Source organism: Blennius ocellaris (assembly GCF_963422515.1).
Source record: "Blennius ocellaris genome assembly, chromosome: 13".
Classification (NCBI taxonomy): domain Eukaryota; kingdom Metazoa; phylum Chordata; class Actinopteri; order Blenniiformes; family Blenniidae; genus Blennius; species Blennius ocellaris.
The window spans coordinates 2,866,133-2,885,592 of record NC_137662.1 but is presented as its reverse complement, the minus strand read 5'-3'; the positions used below and the strand labels follow the sequence as shown (position 1 = coordinate 2,885,592).

General features: G+C 43.0%; 1 protein-coding gene across 1 annotated transcript in view; it reads left to right on the top strand.

The window, feature by feature from the left end:
• Window positions 1–19,460, top strand: part of LOC308138288 (attractin-like protein 1) — a gene marked incomplete at its 5' end in the record, with an annotated part of 332,365 nt that overhangs the window by 121,635 nt on the left and 191,270 nt on the right. Inside the window, one exon of the mRNA XM_080507370.1 lies at window positions 6,479–6,572. Within this exon, the coding sequence (XP_080363496.1) occupies window positions 6,479–6,572 (94 nt within the window). The remainder of the gene's footprint in view (window positions 1–6,478; window positions 6,573–19,460) is intronic.

Below are 19,460 nucleotides of genomic sequence, written 5' to 3'. Positions count from 1 at the left end.
AGCACCCACTAGAGGCCTGGCATGCGAACTACAAGGTCTTCACTGTTTCTGACAGACATTGTTTTCAAAATGCTTCTGTGTAAATGCGCACATTTTCTGAGAAAAAAGAAAAAAACCTGACCCGCTTTCACTTTAAAATGTGCATCTGGCCCAATGTCTTTTTATTTATTTATTTAATTATTTAAATGTATTTATTCATTTATTTTTTCCAATGTCTTTTTATGCCACAATGTGACTGATGACACATTTCAGGTGCAAAAGCTTCTAAATAAAAAAAACAAAAAAAAAACCCAGACATCCAAGAATTAACTAAAACATTTGAAAATGGTATTCGGGCTTGTAAGTAGTCTTGTGTAAAAATGTTGTGGAAATATAAGCAGATGTAGACAGATTTCACAGATGTATCAATAATCTGGTCGAAAATAAAATGTATATAACATTTAAATATTGGTAAAACACATGGAAATAAATCACAGTAGGGGATTTAAGTTAGAAATATTGAGAGAAGATAAAAGGAATATCTGATTTGAAATGCCCCAATGGTCTCACTTGTAGTTCCTTTGAGAACCTGGCTGATCGATTACTTTTCACGTCCACAATCAATGTAGTAGTTAATGGTTCACCTGTCAGATGCAGCACTCAGGATCGTCTGTGATGTTTCTGTTAGTAATATGCAGATTATTTTCAATTTATTGGACACAAGGATTATTTCAGATTTGACGTGAAGGCATGTATAAATCAAACCCCTTCATCTCGCGGACACATTCATTATGTGTCGCTCACATTTGAATTTCTGAGCGAAAGCTGCTGATGAAGCGGTAAATCCGGCCTTGGGGACTGTTCAAGGATGCTGCACCGGTTCAGACGGAGCCGTTTCATCTCCGCTGTCAGGGCGCCGTCAATACCTCTGAAAGCACAATATTCAAAGCACAATATTCAAACAGGCTTTCAGCCGCACCTACAGAAGCTTTTAAAACATTTATGCTGGATGGCTACAGGACAGCTACATGGTACATAACAGCTTCACTCCTCATCCCTCTGATCAGCCATCCAAATAGGTAGGTTTTCTCAAAGACGGGTCGAGAATTAAAAAAAAAAAAAAAAGTGTTTGCAGACAAGCCTGTTAGAGCCCGGAATGTAGCAACGACCTGAAATGTTATAACATAAAATGTAATAAAAACAGAAATGTAATAACTGGTCGATAGTAACAAAAGTACTGAGTCCCAAAATTTACTAAACTTTTTTTTTTGTTGTTTTTTTTTAAATAAAACTTAAAATGTTGTAACTGGTCAATAATGTAAAAAGATTTAAGAATAATGTAAATGTGATCTTAATATGTGTAATGCTTTTACATTAATTAGTACTAATGAATAATAAAAACAATTATGACACTATTTGGGGAAAAATATTTTACCTGCCCCATAATGTATTTTTTTTCTATTACATTTCAGGTTTGACGACATTTTATTTGATAGCAGTTGGGGTCGTAGCAACATGTCGGGTTCCAAAGGCCCCTGCAGTCCCTTTATGAAACCATAGCAACAAGGCAGAAGTTCGGCAGTGACGTCAGCAAGCTGCCGGAAAAAAAAAGCTTTTTTTGCAAAACTGTTCATACTGATAAGACATTGCTGAAATCACAGGCCACGCCCCCTCAAAGCAGACCACGCCCCCTCAAAGCAGACCACGCCCCCTCAAAGCAGCCACACATCTAAAGCAGCGTTTTAACTTTTCAGCCGCACAGTTTGTTTCTCTCCTCCTGTGCTGTCAGAAACATTCCTCTGAACTGTTTCACTAATAAAAGAGAGACTTTTTAAAACAGCGCGATGTTTGTCTGAATTTCACTGCAGGAGCTGATGCTTTGAGTGATGCGTTCAGGTGCATCACGGCATTGTAACAAGCTGCGGAGCTCAGATAGTAGTGATGTTGCAAACTAAATATGATTAAAATATGAGTGATAGTGATCAGCGAGCTGCAATACACATACTCAGCCCCAGTCAGGGCTGAAGTTTCAGCAGTGCAGCTCCTCCTGGACTTTCTTCTTGGTCTCATGGAGGATGAGGCCTTCAGGCCTGTCAAAACAGCGACTGTATAAGTGTTTCTGCTGTTTCCTTGGACGCCATTTTCAAAATGTTGCCGGGTAAAGGCAATTCATGAAATGGAACTGGGGAAAAACGCCTCTTTTGCAGACGCCTGCGATGGGATATGAGCGACTCCTCCAAACTAAGTCCAGGGTCTTATGGTTTTATAAATTCATGAGCAGCGTTCAGACCCTGTTGAGCCTTATAGCCTCTCCTACAGGCTCAACAACCGTCTCAGCTTCCTCCAGGTGGAGATTCCAGCTCTTGTTGCAGACATTCACTATTCGGAAGATTCCCACGTGTAAGCAGCGATAAAAGCCAGAACAGGTTGTTTCTTTTTTTACTTAATTTTTATATCAGGCTTGGTGTTTACTGCCGAGGGGATTACAGTGACTGTGGATCCATGTTGGTTTGAGAAAGAGTTGTTTTTTCTATTATTAATTGTGCCTGCCTCTGTAAGCGGCGTCGCACAATTATTACAATCCTGGGAAAGCGCCGTTTTTTTTAAATATTATTTTTATTCTTCCCACAAAGTTTGCAGGCCTACTAGTCCCGCACCGTTTGGAGTACGTACACAATGATATATCAAAACGTGCGCAATTATCGGGAATCGTGTGCATCCATTTAGATTATGGATATCGCAAACGGTTTCCGAACAACACGTAAAAAACGGCGATGATTTTTACATCCGCTTAACATGGGAGCCAAGAAAAAACAGAAAAAAACCACACTTTTTCCACGCCACATCACGTCGCCAAATCTTCAGCTACAGACTCCAACTTACTCTTAAAACGTTGCCGCACCCAAGTGAGAGAATCTGTATTTATAATTCAACATGTGGTTACTTTTCTGCAATGGTTCTTGTATTTCATGCAGAACTCAGATAGAAATCAAAACTGCCCTTTTGTTTTTGGTGTTTTGGTTTTGGTTGTTGTTGTTGTTTTTTTTTTTCTTTTTCTCTCTCCCAGACCTTCTTTTCTTCAAGTGTCATTGGCAGATGTGTGTCGATGAATGTGCGTGTTTGTATCGGCCGTGTCCTTTTACCTCAATCAATACTGTGTGAGCAGCAGCGGGGCGACCCGGGCGCACACACACACACACACACACACACACACACACACACACACACACACACACACACACACACACCTGCGATTTGTCTTTTATCTGCCGTCTAAAAGCCACTTTTTGTTTGTTCCTCGCCCTGTTATCTCCCCGAGCCGCACAGTTCTGCTGTTGCATCTCTGAAAAGGCTTTCAGGTTTTGTTTTTTTTTTGTTGTTTTTTCAGTGGCGGGTCAAACTCATTTCAAGTAATAGATTGGGTGTATTTTTGCTCTCGTCGTCACCTTTTCGCGTTTCTGCATTTCAAGTTGGAGAACATCAATTCCACTTTCATGGCGATGACATTTAAGCGCCCCGCTGAGCGAGAGCCCTGTTTTCCCCTCCCGCCCCCGCTTTGCTCGGGAATCTAAATATTTAAAGCCAACGTTTAAGGGTGTGCTCCCTTGTTGTTGTTGGCTTGTTGTTTTGGTCTTCGTAAGTGGTCAGATCAGAGAGGAGGCTGTTTTCCCCTTATTTTCCGTCTCCGGCGCTCCCTTGACCTGGTTCGCCACTGTTTCACTGTGGAACCCGTCTGTGAGCCAAGTGGAAAGAATACCAACACAGTCAGTTCAGCTGGAGCGAGGCGATAAGACACACACTCGTATACTTCGAGTAAGACAGAGGGACGGTCAAATAAAACCTCTTTGTCTGGATATCATCACTGTCCGAGCAATTAGTTTTATATAGGAATAAAAAAAGACATTGCGTTGCATTATTAAGGAGGTTTATTAGATTCGGCTGCATCACATTTCGTCTCACACGAGGACAGGAAACAGGAAATGTGTCGTATGGAGAGGCTCCCACCTGTTGGGTGGAGATCAATCTAGAGCCACAGGATGTTTTACCCCCAAAAACATGAAGCGCAAATTCTTCCTTTCCTCGTTCTTTTCCTTCCCGTCGTCCCTCTCAGTATGTATCCTGTTCATTTCTCCCTCAGCTCACGTTTCCTCACCTGGAAGAACCTTACCCTCAATGCTGAAGGGCTAATGAGTGTGTGTGTGTGTGTGTGTGTGTGTGTGTGTGTGTGTGTGTGTGTGTGTGTGTGTGTGTGTGTGTGTGTGTGTGTGTGTGTGTGTGTGTGTGTGTGTGTGTGTGTGTGTGTGTGTGTGTGTGTGTGTGTGTGTGTGAGAGGATCAGTGATGATCAGTGGAAGTTATTTGGGAGAAGCTTCCGGCCAGGTTATCTTTAGACTTTGTCACTAAAGCAGAAACATCTCAAATTAAAGCTCATGGAGCTTTTTTTTTTTTTTTTTTAATAAAAAAAAAAAAAGAGGTTTAATTCAGGAGCATTTGACTCGAGGTGGATTTCACAGTAGTTTTTTCCACTTTGCGAACCACAAATGACTGAATGTTTATGTCAGACCCCAACGTCTTTACTCAGGTGTTGTCAGTCTGTGGGGTCTGCTATAATCTAGTGAATAATCTGACATTTCATTCACTTCAGCCACATTGCTGTGTGCTGGAATAAAGACATCTTACTCCATGCAATTCTTTTTTCCGAGCCAAAATAAAAACTCAAACAACTAAAAACTCTACAAAGGCAAACAAGAGTCACGGTAGTTCACCGCTAGTTTCAGATAGTCGTACATAATGGCATCAAGATGACTGAAATGTGTTCCTAGATCAGGGGTCGGCAACCTTTAATGCTCAAAGAGCCATTTGGTCCAGTATTTTGACAGTACCACAGGAAGACCATGCCAGGACGACACGACACACAAAACCTTCTTCACTGCTGGTTGACAACTTACAACTAATAAACTAAACTACATGAACTAAGCAACAAAAACACAACACAACACAATTATTACCGACACTACAAACCTAACATAACCCTCAATAACTACATTTAAAACACGACACACATAAACTCCCATAATGCATTGCAGCTCTCAGCTCCTTTATTGCTCCACATTATTAAAATGGAAGATAAATGTGGGAGATGTGGATTGTTAGAACCATGAGTGTGATGGTGTGTCTTTAATGTCCTGTAGTTGTTGTGTAATTCACTAGAATGTTCCGTCACTCTCAACAAGTCTGTAATGAACCTTCCGGAACTGTCGGCGCTCCGCAGTGCAGCAGTTTTACTGTGAAAGGTACAGGAAGCTCCCAGCTTCAGACACCAGTTGAGCCGCTGTCATGACCTGCAGCCGCTATTCTATGTTCTTCATCCATTATTGTTGTAATGACGTTACGTCGCTGCTCGTTCACAACCCTACATTTTACCACTCTTTGTAGCGGGACTGCGCTCTGGGTGGCCTTGCCTCCTTACGTCCCTCTCTGGGTGGCTTTTCCTCCTTACGTCTCTCTCTGGGTGGCTTTGCCTCCTTACGTCCCTCTCTGGGTATCTTTGCCTCCTTACGTCCCTCTCTGGGTGGCTTTGCCTCCTTACGTCTCTCTCTGGGTGGCTTTTCCTCCTTACGTCTCTCTCTGGGTGGCTTTGCCTCCTTACGTCTCTCTCTGGGTGGCTTTGCCTCCTTACGTCTCTCTCTGGGTGGCTTTGCCTCCTTACGTCCCTCTCTGGGTGGCTTTGCCTCCTTACGCCTCTCTCTGGGTGGTTTTGTCTCGCTTTCAGTGACTCGCGAACAGTCCAATAAGAGTCAGGATAGTTATGTTTGGTTACAGTTCCACGCTAAAACCAACTAGATTAACATTGTAGTTAATCTAGTTAACAGTTATCAGTTATCAGTCAGCCTCAGTGACACAGGACAGCAAGAGTAAATATAGTTATGTAACAATTTGAATGAACCTCACAACAAGAAAAAACTCAAGTAAAAGCAGGTATCTGTGGCTTTCTGACACACACACACACACACACACACACACACACACACACACACACACACACACACACACACACACACACACACACACACACACACACACACACGTAGAGTCTCACAAGAGTGAAGATAGCCAACTTCTCATTTTTAATCTGTTTAACACAAAAGCCCCACAAAAAACTCAAGATTGATATGTTCCACTTTAAATAACAAACAGTGGCACATTGCACGAAGGATGAGAGGAAAGAAAAAGGAGACCATTTAGAGTTAATTCACAACATAGTTTTTACACCGATGAAAAAAGATCAACATGTGTGAAACACAGTTTTGATCGCGTATAGTTTCATGTAATTACTTGATATTTCTGGGACGTCTTTGCAACCCTTTGATGTTTTCTCTCTGAACAAGTTGGCCGAACGGCTACAATTGTGTTTAAATAAATAGCCCGTTGTTCTGTGGTGGGGCTAAATCACACGGTGACCGTGTTCTAACATGTCGTACGTTTGTTCCTCTTCGCAGCGTGCAAGTGCAACAGCCACGCCAACGTGTGCCACGTCAACAGCGGGAAGTGCTTCTGCACCACCAAGGGCGTCAAAGGAGACCAGTGTCAGCTGTGAGTACTGCTGATTGAACGCTCATGGCGGCCCGGAATCATTCAGCCTTCAGATTAAAAGAGATATTTATATATATATATATATTTAGCCAGCGCACCCGACACGCAAACCATGCAAATCACGGTGACAAACGATGGGGTTTGACTTTCAATGTCCCCACTTGTGGAGGGTTTGAATGTCGGGGTACTTTTGAAGGTGAGAGAGTGAAGCGAATTAACTTTCTTTTGGGGGGGGGCATTTTGAATGATTGATGAATGTCTCACGTTATTATCCTGCATGGCACCATAGAGACCAACCCCCAAAAAAACAAAACAAAAATAGTCCTGCAACAAGAAGCCTATCATGTTTCACCTGCCATGCACGGCGACAGAAGCCGGTGGAGGAAACGGCTTTTCTCTTTGTTTAACCTGCCGTGTCACCTTTTCATCTGGATTGACTACGAGGTGCCGCAGATCACATGTTGGACACAGTCGTCTGTTACACGGATCATAATCCTGCTCTCAGCCTCTATTTCCTCAGTTTTTGCTCCTCTGGTTTGGTCCTGGCTGGGAAAACATTATTGGAGAGTTCAACTTTATAGCTGCTGGTTGTTATCGGCTTGTTTTGTTTCTTTCATATAAAGAAGAAAAACAGTCAAGTCGAGGAGTTAGACATGATGCTTTTATTATTGGTTGTAAATGTGGTGGATTTTTTCGCAATAAAAGGTTGTTTTTGTTTTTGTATTTTTTACAACATTGCCGATCCATATTTTGTTAATTCTTTTGTTTTGTATTTCAATTTCTTATTTACACGCAATGTTTTCCAGTGAAAATGACAAAACCTTGGTAGCATTGCGGTTGTTTGTTCCCATGACAACGTAGCTTGGAGCCACCGAAAACGCAACATCCTGAAAACAGTGACGGAGGTGGAACTTTTTGAAATGGATTTGTCTCCATGGAATCAGGGGAGACAAAAATGCTACTCCTGCGACTGCGCACCACGGCCATAGGAACTACTTCTTCTCAGTATTTAGACAATCAGAACAACGTTTCCTCCAGAGCGTCATGACTCCCTGCCTACATTCTCCTGGCGCTTTTATTTTGATAGTCACCGTAATAACAATCCAGCTTGGTGGTCTGTCCACTAGAATGCCCATTGTTAATGTTTAGAGCTCATTGTTCTCTGTATTTATGTGTAGTTTCTTTACAACACATTCCTTTTTAGATTTGGTGGGTGTGGCTTATATTCTGGGGCTCAACAGTCCGGAAATCACAGTGCATCGTTCTCAACACTTCTGCTGCGCAAACATGGAACTTTCATAAAACCAAAATGTACAAGTGATTAATTTTCAATTGAAATTGTGTAGACGGAGCCTTGGCCTGATAAAGAAGCTTCTCATCAAAGCAATAAGTAGAGGGAAAGAAAATCTTTTAAAAAAAATTTAAATATCTGATCATCATTAGTCTTAAACTTGTGGGGATCTTGGTTCAAATCTTAAGAGATTTAATGTGAAATCTTGAAAAAATATCTATGGTTTCACCTGCAGTGGTAGTTTAAAACTATGAAAATACAATATTAAAAAAAAAACAACTTAAGTCTTGACTTTGTTCACGTGGGTGCTCAGACCTGCTGAGGGATGGAACTCGTTACACAAGCATCCAAACCCTCAACTTAAACTTTGACCACGTCTTTTTTTTCCTTTTTTTTTTTTTTGCCGACCTCGACATAACCTGTGCTCCTGACGGGAGTCACACGGAGGGCGGCGCCGCTCGCGCCGAAAGGCTTTTCCACATGTTTACCGTCCACGCCGATCGGCGAGAAACGACGCGTGACCTTGGATTCCTCGCCGGCGCTTTATTTCAGTCGATCACTACTTTTAATGGTCTTTAATGTTATGCTGGGGTTTTTTTTTTTTTTCCTCTTCGATGGACCCTCAGGCGCTGAGCTGGAAGTTAAGTGTCTTACTTTCTCCTGAAAGATCAGCTGAATTATACCGATAAAAGTTGATGAATTTATGAAGTGAGACGAGCCCCCCCCCCCCCCCCCCCCCCCCCCCCAAAGGCCAGTAGATCAATTCTGTGTCCACAAAGGTTGTACGGGTCGTCAATTCTGACACCCGTCCAAAATTTGTGGATGTATGTGCTGCTGAAAAAAAAAACCCAAAACCAGACGGGCTCTTGTTGTGGAGAAGAAGGACGTCACACCTTTTAGGATGCGTCATTAATAGTGGGCAAGCAGCATTAAACGTCTGGCAAGAAATCACCAAAACCCTGGCAAGACTTCAAAATGACTTCAGGCGGAAGTAAAAAGTGTTTATATTTTTAATTGAGACGCAGATGGACGCGTTTGTCAACACTGTTGTGTGTGCGGAGTGGCGTTCAGGATCTTTAACAGTCTGTTCACGCAGCCTCGTGTGGCGGCTCTGTTGCCATCGGGTCACGTTTTGAGATTCTGTACATTGACGATACAGGAATGAAGTGATTTCAATACGTTGTGCATTTTTCCACATGCATGGACAAACGATTCAGAGGCCCGTCGTATTTTTACTGTGTATATTACACATATGCACCCTATATATTGCACATTTTTGGATTAATCTATTGTCATTTGTTGATTATTTGTTTTAATTAGTATTGTATATTGTGCATTGTATATATTTAGCAAACATTGTGGGTGATCTACTCTTATTGAGTGATTAACTGTCAGGAGTCACACACCTCGCTCCAGCACCGGATCCTCTCTGGCACTCCTGCAGGCAATCAGCTAATTGATTGTCAAGCAGTCTTAAGCCCTGCAGTGAGGAGGGTCCGGGGCCAGAGGATTGCTAGTCTTCACTCCGTGTGGAGGTGCGTCGGTGTTGTCCTCCCCGGGGTGGTTCCTGTTCCCGTTCCTGTTCCGACGCCGGCTCCAAGAAGTTCCCCCGTCCGGGTCCCGACGCCGGCTCCAAGAAGTTCCCCCGTCCGGGTCCCGACGCCGGCTCCAAGAAGTTCCCCCGTCCGGGTCCCGTCCCGGTTCCGTCCCAAGAAGTTCCCCCGTCCGGGTCCCGTCCCGGTTCCGTCCCAAGAAGTTCCCCGTCCGGGTCCCGTCCCGGTTCCGTCCCAAGAAGTTCCCCGTCCGGGTCCCGTCCCGGTTCCGTCCCAAGAAGTTCCCCGTCCGGGTCCCGTCCCGGTTCCGTCCCAAGAAGTTCCCCGTCCGGGTCCCGCCCCGGTTCCAAGAGTTCCCCGTCCCGGTCCCGTCCCGGTTCCAAGAGGCCCCCCTGGAGATTCGTCCGGGTCCCGTCCCGGTTCCAAGAGGTTCCCCGGGTCCCGTCACCGTTCCAGCTCCCCTTTCCCCGTTTGCTCAATAAACCTAATGCTTGCAAACAACTTTCTGCTTGAGGTCTGCTTCTGGGTTCAGGACACTCCACACGCCGTGACATTAATCTGGGTGCCTGTCGCTTTAAGAGATGGTACACAAATATTTCTATCCTCAGTGTGTCATGATTTTGGTAACACAATGTCAAACTGTTTCTGTAAAAACCTCAGAAAACGGAACCGTTTACCAAGCTCGTCCTGCACCATTGGGAGCACGGACGCAAAAATATCATCACAATTTGCCCAAAACCTTGGGAATAGTGTTCTGCGACGTTTGGTAATAATTCCAGGAACCATTTCTGCAAAAATGGCCAAAAACCGCAAACACAATTTCCAGTCAAAACGATTGTGATTTTGGTGAAAATTATACTTTTTATTATCGGCAGCGGCCAGCAGGCACAGACAACATTTCACCTGACATTTCCCATAAAATATATATTTTTTTTAATCTTTTTCTTTCGCAGGATATTCTGCACTTCACTCGTCCTGCACCATTGGGAGCACGTCTTAAAAACAACACATCAAAATGTGTGAAAAACATGATGACAGCGTGTTTTGACTTTGTTAATGACTCTGCAAACCATTTGTGCAAATAAACAGAGAAAACTTTGCCAGTCGTAGCAGATGGGATGGGAAAAACTCAAAATAGTAGTCAGTAGTGAGCAACAGGCACACAAAACATCTGGAATATTCTTGTTGTTATTCTATTTAAAAAAAAATATATATATATATATATATGAGCCTCACTTTGACTTTGACAACCTTCCGCCACAACAAATCTGCTCTCATAATGTCTCCTGTTGGTTTGTAAACCACAAATGTAAAGATGTGAGATTGTCTTCTTTAAGAAATGCGCCTCATGTCCAGTATGCTAGCCTCCATTCCTGAGTGCCTCCCTTTGCTCATTCATGCTTCACAATCTTTTCTTCCCGATAAGAAACTGAATCAGACGGAGACCCATGTGGATATTTACCCTCAGCGTTTTTATTGCTGCAAGTATCAGATTGTATCACGACCCCATACAATCTCACTGTGGAGAAAATATAGATTATATAGATTAAAACAACAACAAAAAAAACAGTTCACTGTTGCATTTACTTATGTTTTCCACATTCGTTTCACCTCATAAAGTGAAGTTTCCAGTTTTATATTTGACTTTATGACCAAAACAGCTGCGGTTTTGTTATTTTCTACTAAATCTAAATTTCCTGGAGACACAAAAAACATGTTTATCCTTTAAATTTAAAACTATATAACACAAATTGGATGGATGGATGGATGGATGGATGGATGGATGGATGGATGGATGGATGGATGGATGGATGGATGGATGGCAAACATGTCATTACATTTTCAGTTGATTTTACGAACAATTTTGACATTTTAGAATGCAATAATAATAATACTTCATTAACCCGAGGGGGAATACCTTTTGCTCCACACAGAATAAATCGAAAGAAAGTTGAAATAGGACAAGATAAGATAAATATCAAATAAGACAGGATAAGAATTAAATAAGTAATGTTAACTCATTCATACAAGGCCTAATGATGACTAATAAAAGCACAGCAAACCCTATTTAGTTAGAGTCTTATGGCCACAGGAAGGAAAGACATGCGAAACATTTTAGCCATTTTATTTATTTTTAAAGCAGTTTTGCTTCTTTCTTTCCACCATTTGTAACTTTTTTCCTCTTGCCTTCAATTTCTTCTTTCTTTCAATTTCTTATGGCTTTTGCTTTTTTATCCCCACATTTGTACGTCGTTAATACAGTCACTTCCTGTTTGGACAACAGCTACGGTGCCTCACATTTGTGATCGGCTCATAAAACAATGTGACAGTAGCTGGGCCGTTCTTCCGTTTTTGTTGATGCACCAAAACTACTCTCATTACTTTGACGTATTGTAATCTGCCTCCAGTCGCTGCAGTAGTTACACACACACACACACACCAAGAAGTCCAGGATTCTAGCTGCTCCTTCATAGCAACATCCCTCAGTCACAACGTGGCCTTTCTCCATCTTTGTTTATGACGTAATGCCTCACCACATTGCTGCCATCATAACTTCTGAGGCCACTAGAGGGCGCTCGTCTCCACGTCAATAGCTGATGGCCCTACGCTGTGGAACGCTCTGCCACCCCCCCCACCCCTCCACGTCCGAACAGCCCCCCCACTGTGGACTGTTTTAAATGGCGTCTTTAAACCCACTTTTATTCTCAGGCTTTTAACGCCGCGTGAGTCGTGTGGTCCCCTGTGTCCTTTATTTATTTTATTGCTTTTTAAGCGTTTTTATATTTCCATTTATTCTTTTAAATTGTTTTATTCTTATTTGTAGTTTTTAATCTGTTTTTATTTTTATTTTATGGTTTTATACTTGTTTCGTGTTGGACTGTTTAGTTTAGTTTTTTGTGCCGTCTCATGTGCAGCACTTTGGAAACGCTTTGTTGGTAAAATGTGCTACACAAATAAAAGTGGATTGGATTGGATTGGAAATTGGTTTTTAGAGGATTTTGGCAATTTTGACATCATGTTTATTCACTTGAATGAAGAATTACAAACGCTAGTGTCTCCTCAGGTTCAAACATCCAGTTTATCCTGTTGATGTTTCACTTTTAACAAGTGAGTTGACACAATTGAGAGGAATCACGTCGAGAACACAGTCTAACTAATTCAAACTTGAGTCATCTACCTATGCAAAAAACACCAAAAAAGAAGGGGAGAACGCAAAACAAAACAACCTTGAACTGAGTTTCGACGCCGGCGTGAAAAAGAGCAGTGATCAGGACGAGTACAGCAGCATGAGACGCCTTCATTGAAACATGATGGCTCTTTGTTTTGGCCTCTGCTGCGTCGGGCTCTGTGGAGAATTACTTTGATTAGACGTGAGCCCGCCGTTGACACAGGGTCACATCAGGTGGTTGAATATGAGAGCGAGGCTGGTTCCGATATTGTCCTCGGCTGCCGTCGCTCCACGACTCCCCCTGAATTCTGATCAGCTCTCATTACCGGGAGCTGAAGCCGATCCGTGACGTCCTCCGGGAGGTGGGAGGCGGGGCGGCGGCCAATTTTTGGTTTAATATTTGAAAATATGAACACGGCGAGAAGAAACGTTGATTAAAATGTGTGATAGAAGTGTGTGTGTGTGTGTTTTGAGCTCCAAAGAAAGCCCCAGGCCATTTGTGACATCGCATTTATCACAATAAATCTCCTTGTGCTGAAATAGGCTTACGGTGGCCCTCAACTCGTTCCTTTGTGGCCGTCGGCTGGGCGCCGCCGCCGAGCTTTGTAAAGTCACGGAGTCCTCTTGAGGAGACGCAGCTCCTCTCTGATCGCACTCTGCTCCTTTAATCACACTTTCTCTTTTTCTTTTATCCCCTCCAAAGCTTCACGTCTCCTCTTATGAAGGGCAGCTCACCTTTTTCTCAGCTTTCTTTACTCAATCAACCTTTGTGCGTGCGTGGGTGTATGTGTGTGTGTGTGTGTGTCTGTGTCTGACCACTCTAACAGCATATTAGTCCATCTTTTAATGGCTTACAGTGTTTCCCGACAGTGTCCCCCCCCCCCCCCCCCCCCCCCGGGGCCCAAAACCATAAATCTTTTAACATCAGTTTTTAAATCTACAGTTCCATTTTTTAACGGGGTGGTTCATCGATGTGTTTTTGGACGACGTGAGCTCTACAGCAACGGGTAGATTTATTCATGACTTTGGGCACACGGACAGATACATTTCATTTCAGTTTGATTTTGTTCTCGTGCCAATGTCACTTATTGAGTCGCCCCGGGGCGAGAGGAAACCAACGTCACAGTTTGAAGCCTCCGACCTGGAGCAGCGACATGCAGGAGAATTACATCTTCTACTTGGGTTTGGTTTTGTTTAAAACAATGATCACTATAGGAGAAATACAACTATACCTCAACTCCGTTTATTTACTTTTCTTGTGTTTTGGGTGTCAGTTGCTTTAGCCTAGGAACCACTGATGCTTCCTTTAGCCTAGGAAACACTGATGCTTCCTTTAGCCTAGGAAACACTGATGCTTCCTTTAGCCTAGGAAACACTGATGCTTCCTTTAGCCTAGGAAACACTGATGCTTCCTTTAGCCTAGGAAACACTGATGCTTCCTTTAGAGTCTCCTTTAGCATAGGAAACACTGATGCTTCCTTTAGAGCTTCCTTTAGCCTAGGAAACACTGATGCTTCCTTTAGAGCCTCCTTTAGCCTAGGAAACACTGATGCTTCCTTGAGAACCTCTTTTAGCCTAGGAACCACTGATGTTTCCTTTAGAGCCTTCTTTAGCCTAGGAAACACTGATGCTTCCTTTAGCCTAGGAAACACTGATGCTTCCTTTAGAGCCTCCTTTAGCCTATGAAACACTGATGCTTCCTTTAGAACCTTCTTTAGCCTAGGAAACACTGATGCTTCCTTTAGAACCTTCTTTAGCCTAGGAAACACTGATGCTTCCTTTAGAGCCTCCTTTAGCCTAGGAAACACTGATGCTTCCTTTAGAGCCTCCTTTAGCCTAGGACACACTGATGCTTCCTTTAGAGCCTCCTTTAGTCTAGGACACACTGATGCTTCCTTTAGAGCCTCCTTTAGCATAGGAACCACTGATGCTTCCTTTAGCCTAGGAAACACTGATGCTTCCTTTAGCAAAGGAGACCAGGTCATGCTGCCCCACAATTCCTTGCAGCGGCAACATTTAAAGGGCCGGCTCATCGGAGCGTTCATGGAAACTCAGGATGAGTGAAAAAGGAGCAGATCATGTAAGTTACCAAAGTAATAATCTGTATTGAGCAACTTTAAATCATCTAAAACCCAAATGTGCTTTTTATCGTCCATTTTCAGAAACTTGTAGTTCTTTTCCCGCCACAGCAGACGTCACTAACTTGTACCGCCGTCACATTTTCATGACATCACTAAGTGAAAGTGTCTGACTGCCACACTAACATGATCACCTTTCACTAACTTTAGGAAGCCTCCTAACACCTTTCACTAACTTCTTTAGGACGCCTCCTAGCACCTTTCCTTAACACCTTTAGGAAGCGTCCTAAAGGTGTTAATCAGTGGATGAAATACAGTTTTACAAAGCACTGAATAAAAAGGCAGACCTTCTTGTTGAGACTGTGTTTCGCTTTAGGAACTTCGCTGGCGAGGCAGTGAAGGACAGAGTTGAGTCCCATTGACGGTGTTTATTTTAATTTTTTTCTATGACGTAAATATGCTCAAGGGAGTCTTGGACCTCTGTTTTGTAGAAAATCCCAGCGTTTTGACTAAAGTGACGCCAGCTACAACATTTAAAGACCAGGAAGATTGATTTACTACATAAATTATACCTTCACTTGTGCGAAAAGCTACAAATTTAACAGTATAAGATAAAACAAGAGCAGAGCGATAAAAACTACAAAGCAACGTGGATAGATCGGTGGATTAAAGCACTGGACACGAGGATGAAAACCACGTGTCTGACTCGTATACAGTGAGTGAAGTAGTACAAGGTCCATGTTAGTTGTTGAAGATCCAGAACCAGGTCTTCCCATGTGGGCTTCGAGAACAAAGCAAAGTACTGTATTTTCCACACTATAAGGCACACCTACATTGATTGACATAATTTACAACTTTGTTCATATATAAGGCGCACCGCATTATAAGGCACATGGAATAGACCAGTGGTCTAGTCAGTAGCAACCTTTATAGCTCAAAGCCATTAGGTTACGTTTTCCACTGATTCTAACACCCAGAGAGCTGCACACGCTTTATTTTGATAGTCCTACCTGCAGCCTATGCCAGGAGGACACTACACACAAAACCTTCTTCACTGCTGGTTGACAACTTACAACTACCGGTAATAAACTAAACTACATGAACTAAGCAACAAAAACACAACACAACACAATTATTACCGACACCACAAACCAAATAGAACCCCCAATAATTGCATTTAAAACACCACAAACAGCTGCAATGAATTATGGGAGTTTCTATCGGCTGCACTGAGGAGCTCTGGATGAATTCACGTTTTGTGTTGTTGGAGGTTATTGTGGGTTGTTGTTGGGCTTGGTGTTGTGTTGATTGTGTTTATGTATTTTTGTTCCCCAGTTTAGGGAGTCATTATTTCATCTAGTTTATTTTGGTTTGTTAGAACGTTGGTGTGCAACCATGAGTGATGAAGGTGTTGTGTGGTCCGCTCTGAAGATCCGGTTGTGAAGTTAGAGACGTCAAAATAAAAGCTTCTGGTTGTTCAGCTGTCAAAGAGCAGTCTCCAGTAGAGCAATTGTTCCATATATAAGGCGTACCGGGTTATAAGGCGCACTGGAAGCTTTTGAGAAAATTTGAGGTATTTAGGTGCCTTATAGGGCGGAAAATACGGTACTTGGAAAAAAGTGTCAAATTGTGGAATTGCGAGGGTTAGGATTAGGGTTCTAGAGAGATTAATGCTGAGGATGTGAGACACAGTGAAACCAGCGTGGAGGTCAACCCAGAAACAACCGGCAGCAGAATGTTGAGCAACATGAGGAAGAAGCAGCAGGAAGAGAGAAGAGCTGAAGAGGACAGAGATTCGACTGAAACACTGTGACACCGATGGGATCGTGGCTTCAGTACATTTCTGGAACAACGTTGATGTTTATGTCCAGAATCTCAATAAAGCAAGACAACTTGACATTTGGCAGACGAACAAAGGCCAAAAGGGTTTCCCAGAACAACAGACACACTCTTTACATGATCACATGTTTGTGTTTTCAACATGACATTAAACCAGAGAAACTCTATTCGTCCACACAGAGAGAGCATGCAGACCAGACTCAAAGGGTTTTAAGTCATAATTGGGTACTTTTCATTGCCCAGCATGAATATTTTGGATCAGTGTTGTCAAGATGACCGAACCCGAGATCAAGGCCAAGACTTTAATGGGCCAAGACTATTTTAATTTAATACAACTTTATCGAGATATGACCAAATACAACACATACAAGACGAGACCAAGACCTTCAGGGGCCAAAACGGAGTCAAGACCAAACCTTACAGATGTAAAAACAGTATGTTGGGTAAATTCTTAATCATAACAATGATTCCCAGCAGATAAACCCGAAACCAGTGGCTCCCGGTGTCCCATTTCCAATGATTTCCAATTAAAATTTTTAAGAAATGATTCAAGTAATATGTGTAGTGTTCCCTAAAATACATATGTTTTTACAACTGAAGTAGGACTGGGACAAATAACAATCATAAAATTAAGTATTACAAGCCGGATACTTCAATTTGAACATTTAACCAGCCGGAGAAACGTCCTGCTCTTTCTCGTCCACTACACACTTTCACAGCAAAGTTTCATAACGTGACCAACATTCCTCCCACACTTTGAAGACGCCTGATATAAATCATATTAAAAAAAATAAAAAATAAATAAGAAGCAGATTTGAGATAATACGGCCTTTGTATTATTGTTGTCACATCCAGTAATTGCTGCGACGTTGGAGCCAACGCACGACTCCCGGAGGTTCTGCCAGACTCCAGAAACAACAATTCAGCTTTTCAAAAAAAAAAAAAAAAGGCGAAAACTGTTGTTCTCTGCGTCTCCAAGCCCAGTTTTTATTGGCTAAATGTTCAACTACAGCCGGAGTTGATCTCGGTGTTCCGACTCTGATTCTATTACAGCAAACGGCTTGTTGTTTGTTCTGGCGTTGCCCTAAACGTGGGGTTGAAGCCGCCGTGGTTTCGGGCCTCGTCCTTGGCCGGCGCTTTATGGAACAATGAAATATTCAGCACCCGGCGCTGCTCCGTGACCTGCCGCGACGCTGCAACGGAATTCAAAAACACCGGCTGTAAACCCTGCTTGCCCTCTTTGTTCTTCTTCACTGACTCCCCTTTTTTTTTTTTTTTTGGTCTCCTGTCATTCTTTTCCCGTTCCTGCCCTCCCCCCTCCCCCCACTCTACCTTTAAGCGCCGTCGTTCTCAATCCTCCCGCTGGATCAGTGAGTGAACTGCCGGCTTTCTTTGGGGAATGATTCATTGTCCATATTTAGTAAAGCTCGTGGAGGTTTAATCGCAGTTGTGTTTGCGTCTTTTGCGTCTGGCCACAATACACAATTTCATCAAACATGTTGCGGCTTAAAACCCTTTTTTTTTTTTTTTTGTTCTTGTCTTTTAAAGTCTTCCAGATGAGTGTCGCACACGCAGCGATTCATCTTCTTCACGGTTATCTGAATGCTCTTTCAAGACGCGCTGAAAGCCTTGGCATTATAATAACAATTATATTTAGTTCTCAGTGGGTCTTTATTTTTTTATTTTTTTTAAAACATCTATTTTTCCCTGCCCAATTTGCAGTAACTCACTTTTATTCCCTCACTAATTCTCCTTTCTGTGAGCTCAGCTGCTCCAAGCACACGTCATCCGTCTTGACACTTTAACAGTCTCAAAGATGGCCACATCATGTTTGGCAGTAACTGTCAAAGAAAACAACAAACAAACAAAAAATAAAGCTAATGTTTGTGTCTTAAATAAATGCTCTGACTGTTGAATTTACATGTTCCTCAACCGCTCAGCGTTACAGAGCTGAAGGACTCTATGAAACCTGTGTAAATTGTGTATTCACAAACATTCATGAGAGGTAACAAGGAACACACACACACACAATTTTTACTAATTGTGTTGCAGCAAAGTTCACTGGTCATTAGACATTTTCCTTTTATGTAAAGGTCAGACAGTTTTCAGCCACCGCCAAATTACTGTCCATCAACGAACGAGGAGGTGTCGAAACATTATTGTCCACAGCGCTAACAGGCGGCTTCTGAAAAATGTGCATAATGAGTTACTTTTTTTTTCCTTTTGTTTGCAACTAATTTGAAATATGACAGTTTGTGTGTCTTCAGGCGAGTTTGCGCCGTGTGACCAGCAACACCTCTAAGTCCAAGCCTGTACAGAGAAAGGACGGACGGCGTAGCCTCTTGAAGACGGAGTTCATAGATCCGTACATTGATATGCTATTCTGATGCGTGTTCGCGCCGCGGGAATGGAGGTATATGTCAGCTTGTTCCCAGGCAGGGCTAATTACCCCAGCATGGCTGTCAATGGCCTTTAAGATGAAGTTGGAGGGGAAAAATACGTCCGTGTACAGCTAGAATAGTGAAATTGTTCATCTTGTATCAGTGCTTCGGCAAATCTCAAAGTGCTCCACATCGACCTGCAAGGAGCTCAGTCCATCAGTATTCTTCTCAAACGGACTACTGCTGCTTCCTCTTACTGTTAGTCAACACATGTTGGTTGAGAGATGTGGTTAAGTTTGGACCCAGAGGTTAATTCATCCAAAATCAACATCCATCCATCCATCCATCCATTGGCTACCGCTTTATCCGGGGCCGGGTCGCGGAGGCAGCAGTCTGAGCAGAGTTGCCCAGACTTCCCTCGCCCCAGACACTTCCTCCAGCTCCTCCGGTGGCACCCCAAGGCGTTCCCAGGCCATAGAGAGACATAGTCCCTCCAGCGTGTCCTGGGTCTGCCCCGAGGCCTCCTACCGGAGGGACATGCCCGAAACACCTCCCTCGGGAGGCGTCCGGGGGGCAT